At 38.8% G+C, this 13,077-nt stretch overlaps 1 protein-coding gene across 2 annotated transcripts in view; it reads right to left on the minus strand.

The window, feature by feature from the left end:
* Positions 1-13,077, minus strand: part of ITGA6 (integrin subunit alpha 6) — a 98,307-nt gene that overhangs the window by 12,450 nt on the left and 72,780 nt on the right. For both annotated transcript variants that reach the window (XM_073646941.1, XM_073646942.1), the window contains exons 15-23: positions 11,955-12,144; positions 11,786-11,869; positions 11,260-11,339; positions 10,392-10,469; positions 8,540-8,642; positions 4,147-4,320; positions 3,671-3,772; positions 2,225-2,335; positions 2,032-2,130 (exon numbers count right to left, since the gene is read on the minus strand). In XM_073646941.1, coding sequence (XP_073503042.1) covers positions 2,032-2,130; positions 2,225-2,335; positions 3,671-3,772; positions 4,147-4,320; positions 8,540-8,642; positions 10,392-10,469; positions 11,260-11,339; positions 11,786-11,869; positions 11,955-12,144 — 1,021 coding nt within the window. The remainder of the gene's footprint in view (positions 1-2,031; positions 2,131-2,224; positions 2,336-3,670; positions 3,773-4,146; positions 4,321-8,539; positions 8,643-10,391; positions 10,470-11,259; positions 11,340-11,785; positions 11,870-11,954; positions 12,145-13,077) is intronic.

Genomic DNA, 13,077 nt, shown 5'->3' on the forward strand with positions numbered 1-13,077 from the left:
TGAATCTCCCCCAAAATTTTGAATGGCCTTTTCTTAGCAATCCTTTCAAGGCTGCCGTTATCCCGGTTGCTTGTGCACCTTTTTCTACCACACTTTTTCCTCTCACTCAACTTTCCATGAATATGCTGGGATACAGCACTCTGTGAACAGCCAGCTTCTTTAGAAATGACCTTTTGTGGCTTACCCTCCTTGTGGAGTGTGTCAATGACTGCCTTCTGGACATCTGTCAAGTCAGCAGTCTTCCCCATTATTGTGGAGCCTACTGAAACAGACTAAGGGACACTTAGGAAGCCTTTCCAGGTGTTTTTTGTTAATTATTCTAATTTACTGAGATAATGAGTTTTGTGTTGTCATTGGCTGTAAGCCATAGTCATCAACATTAACAGAAATAAACACTTGAAATAGATCACTCTGTTTGTAATGACTCAATATAATATGAGGTTCACTTTTTGTATTGAAGAACTGAAATAAATTAACTTTTGATAATATTCTAATTTAGTGAGAAGCACTTGTAGCTTTCCTCCTTGTGAATCAATGCCTGACCTCTTAAGGCTATGTGCCCACGTAGCAGATTTGATGCAGAGCGTTTTTGCCTCTCTCTGGCAGAAAAAAAACGCATGCAGATCTACATGCGTTTTTTCTGCCAGAGAGAAGCGTTTTTTCAACGTTTTTACATGCGTTTTCGCAGGTGTTTTTTCAAGCAGTTTTCCAAGCGATTTTGAGCATCACTTGGAAAAGTGCTTGACAAGTTGGTCACACAATATAAATCCATGCAACCGGCAAGCATTTATAATGTGTGAACAACTGATGCTTTAAATGCAGCATCTATAGTAAAAAAGAGAATTAAAACGTTAAAAATAAAAAAAAAACCTGTATAGTCACCTCTCCGGTCTCCTCCAGTCTGCTCCCGGCGGCGTCCTCTCTCCTCGGTGTCCCGCAGTGTACTGTCAGGACCTGCGGTGAAGTCATTTAGTCAGCTGATGGTCACGCGACCATCACCTGACAGCCGACGTCAGCAGTCGCGTGACCATCAGGTGACTAAATGACGTCACCGCAGGTCCTGACAGTACACCGCGGGATGCCAAGGAGAGAGGACGTGGCCGGGAGCAGACCGGGGGCCGACGGAGAGGTGAATATACAGGTTTTGTTTATTTTTAACTTTTTTATTTCTTTTTTTCACCGCGTGGTAGCCGGGATGAAGAGGAGTTGTAGTCTCCTCTTCATCCTGGGTACCACACGCACCGCGATTACGCTGCAAATTCGCGGCCATTGAATTTAATTGAAACGCAGCAAATCCACATATACCTGCGGGTTTGCTGCATTTCAATGTTCCTCAATGGCCGCGAATTTGCAGCGTAATCGCGGTAGAAATGGTCATGCTGCGTTTTGCAACGCAATGCAAATTCGTCGCGCAAATTAGCGCATCATGTGCACAGCACATCCGAATTCACATTGCTTTACATTGCAGACTGTTTTACAAGCGTTTTCGAAGCCGTAAAAACGCCGCAAAAACGCTACAAAAACGCTACGTGGGCACTTAACCTAAATGTCTCATTAAATTTCCCATTACAAACTGCACACATGATCAAAGAGATCTCGTAGACCTTATGAGGCAGGTGTTCTTACTTTGAAAATCCATGTCAAAATGGCTGAATAATTATTTTTTTTTTAAAGTTTTACTGCATGTATTAAAGCAAGCACTCATAAAATGCTTATCTTAATATAAGGACTATAGCGTCATTTTGAAATTGATTTTTTTTAATAGAAAGTACACCAGCCTCATTTGGTTCATATAATAATTTTATACAGTTTCTGAAATCTGGTGACAAATCAGCTTTAAAGAGTGATTGCTAGCTCGCTACCCCTGTGGGAAAAATAAAAGTATCATATAATGTTTTGATGGATTATAGAGTCTAAGGGCATATGTACAAAATGCTGCTACATATATTTGTATATATACATGCTGTATACGTAAGTGTGTGTGTATATAGGGCTATATATACCTTGCTATAGGATAAAATCTGTCTTTACCTGATAATCTTCATTTGTCCATTTAATGTTGTCGGCAGTTGTATTAAGACTGAGCGAGGCTTTCACAATGATGTCCAGATAACTCATTTTTGAATATTCCTGTTAGTAAAAGTAAAATAAAAGAAAAAATGTAAGAATCAAATTCAATAAGTCTAGAGACATAGATGACATAAGTACATAACAGCAATAATACCTCAATAAATGTGCTGTTCCACAACCTGGAGCGAATGCTAATGACAGCATTACTGTCCAGACCTTGAAGGGGGCAACTAATTTTCACACAGTTTGCATGACTGTTACAATCCTGAAATAAATGAGAGAAGTATTAACAATCGTTCATCTGTATAAAATATATTTGAAGGGGTTTTTTTTCCCAGCAAAAAATTATTGTGCAAGAAGTCGGCTGTGAGTCAATAACAAAATATGAAACACACCACGGTGTATTTATGACTTTTTTTTTCACTCATTTGGTTAGAGCTTCTTGCAAAACGCGGCATGCTCTAGGTGTGGTGATTTCTTCACGCATTTTCCCATAGGCTTTTTCATAAGATATAAAAAATTGCATGCAAAAAAATAGACGTGTATGAAAAAAAAACAACAAATGTAAAATAGGAAATTTTTTCCAAGGAGGAAAAAATACTGCAAAAAAAGTCTGTGAAGGAAGCCGTAAGAATCTGTAGGAACTGATCTGCAGACTGGTTCCTCCTTATGTCTATGGTCAAGTAGGTGAAACAGTGGGAAAAAATACCTTCTCAGCAAATTACAAGGTCTATGAGCCATCTATGGGTTGCAGAGAGACAAAGGAGGTGCTCTTACCCACTACTCCAACTCCTTAATTTAAAAATTATTTAGACAGATTTTAAATGGATAGGTTCACTGAGTTTTTGTAGCTGATACAAATGCATGAATACTAGATCAATAGGGTGACTCTTTGCCAGTGTTCACACCCTGCGCCTGCGGAACGTTTGTTTGGCCTCAACAATGATTCAAAAAAGAAAAACGCTGCTGTTTTTACCATGATCACGGCAAAAAAAAAAACCCACACTGCAGCCACAAGTGAATGCAGCCCAAGAGAAAAGAAGTGAACGCAGCCTTGGAGTCACAGCAGTTAGAAACCTACCAATATAAGGCTAAGTTCAGACAAGCGTATGTGAAATCATCCCTCTAGTGTTCTGTATATCATCCGCATGTCCGATTTTTACATCCGAATGTTAATTGTATGTCATCCTTTTTATATATCAACACTTAAAAAATAATTAAAAACCATATCCAGTTTTCTTATGTTGATAATTATAATGGATCTGTAAAAACAATGGATCGTGTTCATGGGACATCCGTTGAATCTGATCCAAAAAACAGATCAGAGTAGTATATGCTGCAATTTTGTACTGGCAGAGCATCAGTCCGTACATATTTATGTGAACTACATCAACCACTTGCAATGGTCCATGTGCTGTCTGTATGCTAGTCCTATTCAGACAGTACACAGATGTAAAATACGCTCGTCTGGGCAACCCCTAACACTGAAGATATGTCACATATACAGACTAAACTAAAGGCAGGAAAAAACATATATTTTTTTTTACAAAAGTATACGTACAAAAGTCCAGACATAAGAGACCAGAAGAGTAAATCTTACCAGTGTCATGTACTTCCTATCTGAGAAAAATGAATAGGATTTGCCATCCGGATCAGTTTGCTTTTCCTCTATTTCTCGTCTGTTTCGACTTTTACCAGACTCCTGTCAATGAGAAATTGCGTAAACTTCCACAACGTCACAGGAACAAAAGGAAAGAGTTTAAAGTTTCTGTAATACTGAACGTTCTATATACCTGGGGTGCAAAGTAGCACAGGGAAAAAGTTACCATATAGACCAAAACTATTTTGATAGACTACTGCCAATAAAGAGACTTGGCAGAAAAAAATAACCGACCTGTTCACGCTGCCTGACCATGGATGGAGAGTATATATACTGTGTTAGACAATAGTGCATGTACTCTAGTGCCCTGACTTCTACTTAGAATGGAAACACTAACGAACCCCATTAGCACTAGTGTGAACAGAGCATTAATAAATGAATTGTGTGCGATAACTGACAGGTCAGCGGTAACATACCTGCAATTTCAGTTTGTTAATTTCACGAACTGGTGAACATGCGACTTTGTCCAGCCCCTTGGAGTCTATTTTTACAATGTAGAGAAGCCATTTTCCATTGTTGATTTCTTTTGGCCACTGAATTTCTAAAAATGCCATACCCAGTGAAGTAAGAGGCCGTCCAAAATTAGTCACCTGAAATGTAATATTCATATGAAAAAGGGTTAAAATAGCAAGTAAAAATAAAAATATATTGTGCAGGTGTTTATGTGGGAAGAATTATCACACAATTTTTAACACAATTTGCATCATTTCCTCGTCATAAATGTTTGTGCTAAATGTATCAATGTTTTACACTATTTATTAGTTATTATGTCAAAACTTAAAAATAATGAGAAGGGGGATGTTAACCTTTTGCTGTGTGACATATCTAAATTAGTATTTCTATATGAAAGTTCCAAAAAGTTTCATATTTTAGACAGGAGAAAGCAGTCTCAAAAAGGCATGGAGCAAACACATTTACATTGAGACCTTCAGTTTTAACAGGAATAAAAAGTCAAAATGTAATAGTAATGTGCGCCATTAGACACAATGGTTTCCTGCTCTTTTCTAACATTAGGAAGTGTATGAAACATGCTTAAAAAGTTGCTCTAAATTCATTACTAAGGTGCAATATGGTAGAGTTGAAGTGAGTGCACTAAAGATTTGGTGCAAGTTACGCTATTTTTGATAAATGTGGATCGATATGTTGTCTGTATTTTTTACTTTGCATGATATCAATTAATGTTATACTTTTCTGTTGTTGGACATAGAGACAAATCTAAATCCATAATTGGACACATTGCATTAGTAGTCAGAAAGGAGGCACTGCAGGAGCCAGTCATTTTAATAGATAATTTGAAATTCTATATACATTAAAGTGTAACTTTCTTTTCACCAAACTTTTACATTCCATAATCACGAGTCAGAAGTTTTGAACTGCAAGCCTATGTTCACACAATGAGTTTTTTATTCTAAGTATTTTTGAAAAATTGCAAGTAACTTATTTTACTTAATGGGAGCAGAAATGGTGCGAAAATCTGCAACATCTAAACCTCACCAAAAGCTCATCATGGGAATGTAGCCTTAAGGTCTGAGTTCTGAGACCCGCAGCGATCGCAAAAGGGGCAGAATTAGCTATTATATATATACCGATAGACATATGCAGATATATATACAGTACAGACCAAAAGTTTGGACACACCTCATTTAAAGATTTTTCTGTATTTTCATGACTATGAAAATTGTACATTCACACTGAAGGCATCAAAACTATGAATTAACACATGTAGAATTATATACTTAACAAAAAAGTGTGAAACAACTGAAAATATGTCTTATATTCTAGGTTCTTCAAAGTAACCACCTTTTGCTTTGATGACTGCTTTGCACACTCTTGGCATTCTCTTGATGAGCTTCAAGAGGTAGTCACCGGAAATGGTCTTCCAACAATCTTGAAGGAGTTCCCAGAGATGCTTAGCACTTGTTGGCACTTTTGCCTTCACTCTGCGGTCCAGCTCACCCCAAACCATTTCAATTGGGTTCAGGTCTGGTGACTGTGGAGGCCAGGTCATCTGGCGTAGCACCCCATCACTCTCCTTCTTGGTCAAATAGCCCTTACACAGCCTGGAGGTGTGTTTGGGGTCATTGTCCTGTTGAAAAATAAATGATGGTCCAACTAAACGCAAACCAGATGGAATAGCATGCCGCTGCAAGATGCTGTGGTAGCCATGCTGGTTCAGTATGATATGCAGCACTGACTGACCGTCTGGAGAGAAGGATTGATTGCCTCTCCAGTTCCCCTGATGAACCCTGGAGAGTACCAGGGAGAAACGCGTTGGGACGAGATATGAGGGATCATCAATGATAAGTGTTGCTCCCTGTCTATTTATATGATATCAGACTGTCTGCATTTGGGACATGATATAAGGGACTATCTATGATAAGTGCTAAGTCCCTGTATTTTCTGACATAGGATATTAGGAATCACTAATGATTTGTGTTATTTCTTTGATATCTATGAGATGTGACATAATGCATTACCAATGATAAATGCTATTCCTTACTAAATGATATTGAGATTGTTATAATGCAGTTAGAATTGGTCATTTGTTTTGCTTGTATGTGTTACAGTCTCTATCACATTCTGGCTCTGACAATTTAGAACGACATAGAGCAGGATGCATATGTGATACCAGTCTGTGGGCATTACTTCTGGGGATTAGTCTCATATATAACAGAACCTGCTTTATTAGCTTTGGTTATTTAGTATATGCTGGCTTGTGTATGAATGTAATAAACCAGCTATCTTGAGACAAATTTTACCTTCTAAAAAATTCCCAGGGCTATTATTATTGTCGCAATATATAGACTTGGGTCTCCTTAAATGCATATCTATGATGAATTGTCGGCTTCTTAATCTGTACGTTCACTTTTTTCTATTTTTTATTCATGATTGTGGTTTTTTAAATATAAAGATAGAGATTTACCAGGGATATTAGGGACACCGACGTTGAGCGGGGGCGCCACGGAGCAAAAATTAGGGTGCCAACCTCCGCTGTCAGGAAGGGAGAGAATTTAGGGACAAAATAGGGACAGATAGAGCCCGTAATCCTTCCTGACTGATGTGTGACTTATCCCTGTTCCCTGGCATTTTGTCTTGTTTTTGTGTTTGTTGTTATGGTGACTACTGAGTCCTTTTTAGCATATTCGAATAAAAGTTATATTTTAGGGGTCTAATCTTCTGTTGGTTGTCTAGGAGTTCCCAGAGATGCTTAGCACTTGTTGGCCCTTTTGCCTTCACTCTGCGGTCCAGCTCACCCCAAACCATCTTGATTGGGTTCAGGTCTGGTGACTGTGGAGGCCAGGTCATCTAGCGTAGCACCCCATCACTCTCCATCTTGGTCAAATAGCCCTTACACAGCCTGGAGGTGTGTTTGGGGTCATTGTCCTGTTGAAAAATAAATGATGGTCCAACTAAACGCAAACCGGATGGAATAGCATGCCGCTGCAAGATGCTGTGGTAGCCATGCTGGTTCAGTATGCCTTCAATTTTGAATAAATCCCCAACAGTGTCACCAGCAAAGCACCCCCACACCATCACACCTCCTCCTCCATGCTTCACGGTGGGAACCAAGCATATAGAGTTCATCCGTTCACCTTTTCTGCGTCGCACAAAGACACGATGGTTGGAACCAAAGATCTCAAATTTGGACTTATCAGACCAAAGCACAGATTTCCACTGGTCTAATGTCCATTCCTTGTGTTCTTTAGCCCAAACAAGTCTCTTCTGCTTGTTGCCTGTCCTTAGCAGTGGTTTGCACAAAGTCTCCTCTTAACAGTTGTTGTAGAGATGTGTCTGCTGCTAGAACTCTGTGTGGCATTGACCTGGTCTCTAATCTGAGCTGCTGTTAACCTGCGATTTCTGAGGCTGATAAACTTATCCTCAGAAGCAGAGGTGACTCTTGGTCTTCCCTTCCTGGGGCGGTCCTCATGTGAGCCAGTTTCTTTGTAGCGCTTGATGGTTTTTGCAACTGCACTTGGGGACACTTTAACAGTTTTCCCAATTTTTCGGACTGACTGACCTTCATCTCTTAAAGTAATGATGGCCACTCGTTTTTCTTTACTTAGCTGCTTTTTTCTTGCCATAATACAAATTCTAACAGTCTATTCAGTAGGACTATCAGCTGTGTATCCACCAGACTTCTGCACAACACAACTGATGGTCCCAACCCCATTTATAAGGCAAGAAATCCCACGTATTAAACCTGACAGGGCACACCTGTGAAGTAAAAACCATTTCCGGTGACTACCTCTTGAAGCTCATCAAGAGAATGCCAAGAGTGTGCAAAGCAGTCATCAAAGCAAAAGGTGGCTACTTTGAAGAACCTAGAATATAAGACATATTTTCAGTTGTTTCACACTTTTTTGTTAAGTATATAATTCCACATGTGTTAATTCATAGTTTTGATGCCTTCAGTGTGAATGTACAATTTTCATAGTAATGAAAATACAGAAAAATCTTTAAATGAGAAGGTGTGTCCAAACTTTTGGTCTGTACTGTATATTATATATATGTTTATGTACGTAAATGCGGCATGAGATTTAGACAAAAAAATGTATCTTTCCATTTCTCTAACAATTGATACATTTATTCCTGGGATTTTTAGTAAAAAAATAAAAATAAAAAGATGTCAAAATAAAAAAAATAGTAAAGTCCTTTGTGTTTTTTATTTTATTTTATATTTAAACAGTGATTGTTTTATCGCAAAGTAAATTATGACATAAACTGCATGCTTTATCCTATTAAGGCTGCAGGGGGCGTTCTAACTTCACAGAATGAAGGCAGACATCTAACACCAAGCTAAATACTCACTCTAAAGTCAAAATTAACCAAACTTCCAACTTCATCTTCTGTTTTCATTGCACTTTCGCCAATGACTTTGCCTCCAAAGTACACCTGAGAAGGATCTGCAATCCTATAAAATAAAATGTACATTGTACAAGCAGTGGAGTTCTGTGAAACCATCTGACCTATTAGACGTTTAGTTTTTAACAATATTGAAAAGCTTAAGAGGGTTCTTCAACCTCTACAAAAATTTTAGGGATGGTTTTAAAATATAAAATAAAGCATCATATTTATCTGCTGTAACCACTGTGGATCCAGTGCTCGCTGCTCCAGTGATCTTTGCCGGGACAGGACGAGATAAAGTTTCATTCTTTGGTCACCTGACTGCCAAAGCCTGAGATTGGCTGCAGCGATCAGGTGACTGGATTGTCCATTGTCAGATGTGCCTGGAATCTCCTCCCTTCCAGTCATCTGTCCACTGCAGCCAATCAAAGGACTCAGCAGGCCTGAAGAAGGGATGTTATTTTATGTCCCTGCACAGATCACTGGAACAAATAACCCTGGATCTATAGTGATTAGAGCAAGTGAATACGCCTCATTTTACGAAATGAGAAACCATCCCTGAAGTTTGTTAGATATTTGCAGAGGTTGGATAACCCTGCTAATTAGCAAAAACAAAATAGTACATCTGTCTAAAAATGACATAATTATCCTCAATATTAGACTACGGTCAGACAGCCGTAGATTCTCTCATCTTAGAGAATTGAGCCGATTCTGCAAATGACACTCCAAGTGTCAGTATCGTGTGGTCAGGTTCTCTCAGATGACTGTGAGGAGCAGATGGAAAATAAAATGTTTCCATTCTGTGAGTCAGCAAAAATCAAACTGAACTCGGATGTCACCCGAGTGCAGTCTGAGATTTTCCACGCACCCAGAGACTTGAATGGATGAGTGGCATTCAGTTTCAGTTTAAAAAAATTGGATAGCACACGTCCGATTTTTACGCTGGTGTGAGTGAGCCCTTACCTTGAGATTAATGCAGATTTTGATTTATTCTGGATTTGTCAGAGGCATCTGCCACATTCTATACAGCAAACTATAATAGGTAGTAAATCCACCTTGGTCACTTAGTTAAAATATGACACAAATGACAAGATTTGATTTCTCGCTTTTTGATCACGTTTTTATATATGCGCTCTCATTCTCTTTTTTAGTTATTTATTTAGACTTGAGGTTCCTCATGTTTAGGGAAGATTTGAAAACTGTTAAACCAATATCCCAGAACTCTATAAGGACTTTCAAAGGAATCTGTCATCATGAAAATGTGGTCCAATCTACCAGCAGACCACAAGAAGCTCATTAATATATAGTGCTGTGGGAAATGATTCAGTATAACTTGTGACTTATTGACTGAAAACAATGCTCAATCAGGACTTAGGAGTCCAGTGGCGGAGTGACTTCACTGTTTCAGCATGCATCTGAGTCACTGGTTAGGAAACGCCCACTGGACTCAAAACAAGAAAAGATTGAAATGAATAAAATACAAGTTATATTATATATTTTCCTGAACACGATATAAAAATTCACTTAACTCCTCTTTCTTTACTATGATGCTGTTCAATGTGACGAGTTCCCTTTAAAAACAGATTGCCTTTTAGAACCAATACTTCTGCATTGAGGTAGTCCATTCTTAGACTATTTGCTTTATTACTAACCATACAAATCAGAAATGTCTGGTTCCAGTTTTACAGTTCAAGGAAAAGTCTGGTTCCAGTTCCCTTTTGCATTACCTATTTTTTTTTTCAGGATCTTTGTGTCTTTTCAGGTGACACTTACTATTTCTCAAACTGGATTTTTAAGTGGTGACACATAAACTTACCCAGATAAAGAAAGCAGAAGTTCAACCACAACTCGAGCCTTAGCAACTACAGGACTCAGATCCGCTTGAGAACTGGTTCTATAAGGTTAATAGAGACACATATCATTTTCTCTAATAGTTTATTAGTCCATTAATAATTTTTATTATAATCAAATGGGCAACATTTTTCATAATTGTGGATACCAAGCTAGACAACAGGTCAAAAATTGCCTAAAACTTACCTAATAAAGAACTGTGATTTGGTCAAACTAGAGCTCATTATGTATCTCAACCTTATTTTATCAGTCGCTGATCAACATGGATTTATTTCAGACCAAAACACTGTAACAATGCTACTCCCTTGGGAGCGATCCGAGGTATCACAGGAACCGTTACTATTTAAAGTCCGACTGGTTTATTTCAATCCTCATAAACCACATCACAGGAAAACTTAAATACAGCCCTTGTCCGACACAAAGTAAAACATAAAGCAGAAAGTCCATACAATAGTGCTGGTTAGCCTGCTTGGCTTAGAGTCCAGCTTCTGAGTCCTTTAGCACAGGCACTCAGTCCAGGAGATCTGCACACCTCCATATGCACAGCCATGTGTGAGACAAACAGGTCTCAATTTACAAAGTGAACCACACCCAGGGGTGGAAATATGGTGAACAACCGTCTCTCCCAACTCTTCCCGCTGCTCATAATCAAACTGTCATGGCCAATTAACCCCTATTAGTCCTATATGTGCTAGATCATTTCTCCAGGTTTATCTCCCATCCACTAGCTGTCCTACAGCCACCTTACAACACGTTAGTAAAGGCTAATTTGTTTCGTAACATATCAATGATAGTCTTAGGAAAAAAAACAACAAGTTTTTGAGATGACATACGTTTCCAAAATGAGAGGAATCTGCAGCTCCTTGGTGTCAACTGTTATTTCACTCGTACTCAAAATCAGCAAGAATGTCACCTGGTGGAAAGTAACGCATTGTTACACATGTACACACCTGAATACTCATAGTATTCTACAATTTATGACTTTTGACCTCAACCTTTCACATTATGGAGATCTTAAAAGGTGATCTTAAAGGGGGTTAAAAACAGCAAATGTCTAAACTACCTTGTAGCACATCTGAAACTGCGGTATATTTAATACAAAATGTTTAATTGACAACCATCGCGTAAATATTCACATTAGTCCAAAAAAAGACAAAATTAGCAAGTCCATAAGTCAAAAGTCCATTTAAAGTGCAAAACAAAGAGAATTCTCCAGTGACATCGCTGGGAGCTGTTAACACGGAGATGTGCATACACATGGGATATCTACTATACGGCTGCTTCTAATTCAAGAGGGCCATGTGCAATGTGAGAACCAGTGATCCCAGTAAAGATGTTAAGAAAAGATGTATTACTTACATTGGAATCTCTCTTGAAAGGATTTCCAAGCTCACACTCCACTTTGGATCCATTTTGGTTGGATGAACAGAAGAAATTTCGCTCCTGTGTTTTCATAAGAAATTAAATTATTACTCCAAACCCAAAGGCTTCAATTTACAATCTGTTTATTAATGGTTTTATTACTTACAGGACTTTTTGTTTGATCCTTAAATGACGAGAATGATAGGGTGTTTGGTAGATCTGCAATAAGTCTCGCTTCATGGGCATCGTCACCATCTTTTTTGGGATTGTTTGGATCAGAGGGTTTATTTGTCACTGTAACTTCGAGGGCGATGGCTTTCTGATTTTGAAGTGACAGAACTGGAACATCGTTCTCGCTGGGTTGTGAAATAGAATAATAATAATCACAATCACATTATTGTATACTCTGAGCAAATATTCAGGAGTTACCTGGAAGTTGGTAACATTGGGGATGTGTAGCTGAAAAGCTGCATATACTGTATGTGTTTTGTATATTTCACTGACTCTTAAATGGTTACTTTAGTGAAAAAATATCAATTCCCAATCTTAGTTCCTGGTGATTATTATTTCTGTAAAGCCTTTCACTTCAAAGTTCAGCTTTTTGTGCAGCAGATCTCTACTGTTTCCTAACAAAGGAGCTCCAGTCTGATCACTCTTTCTACAAATAAGTTAGCTGTCACAGTTCCATCATTGACTGTGACCTAGGGATGCTGTGAATGACAGCTCAGCCGCCCTACGGCATCTCGACTGTGCTGGACTGTCAGTTTTGTGAATGACAGTCCGATCATCCAATCTGATCCTGGAGCATGCTGAACTGTCAGCATTTTGATTGACAGTCCAGATAATCAATCTAGTCTAGCCTATGGGCGTTTCCACAGGTGCCTCTCGTCCTTAATGATTTGCAAGCTATTTAGCTGGCTAGCTGTGAGCAGTCCAGTGTCAGTTGTAGCTTAGCTTTGTTAAATGTGTGTATTTAGCTCTGTGTCTCATTTCTCTGATGTTGTTGTCAGACATAGGATTTGTTGTAACTATTCGTGTGGATTATCCCTTCTGCTCTTGATGCTCTCTGACTTCAGGTATCTGACCCCGGATTTGGCCTCTGACTATCCGTTTTTCTTACTTCCTTATCTTGACGTACCCTCCTGGCATTTGACCCTGGACTATTACCTGACCACGCCTTTGTCTTGCCCCTCTGTACTACGAGCCCTAGTATCTGACCTTGGACCTCCTGACTACCCTTCTCATGGCTTGTCTGTGAGTAGTGACTCAGGGTCACATTAGCTCACATT

This window comes from Phyllobates terribilis, unplaced genomic scaffold (assembly GCF_046119375.1).
Source record: "Phyllobates terribilis strain yellow unplaced genomic scaffold, ASM4611937v1 Scaffold_9__5_contigs__length_417890890, whole genome shotgun sequence".
Lineage (NCBI taxonomy): Eukaryota > Metazoa > Chordata > Amphibia > Anura > Dendrobatidae > Phyllobates > Phyllobates terribilis.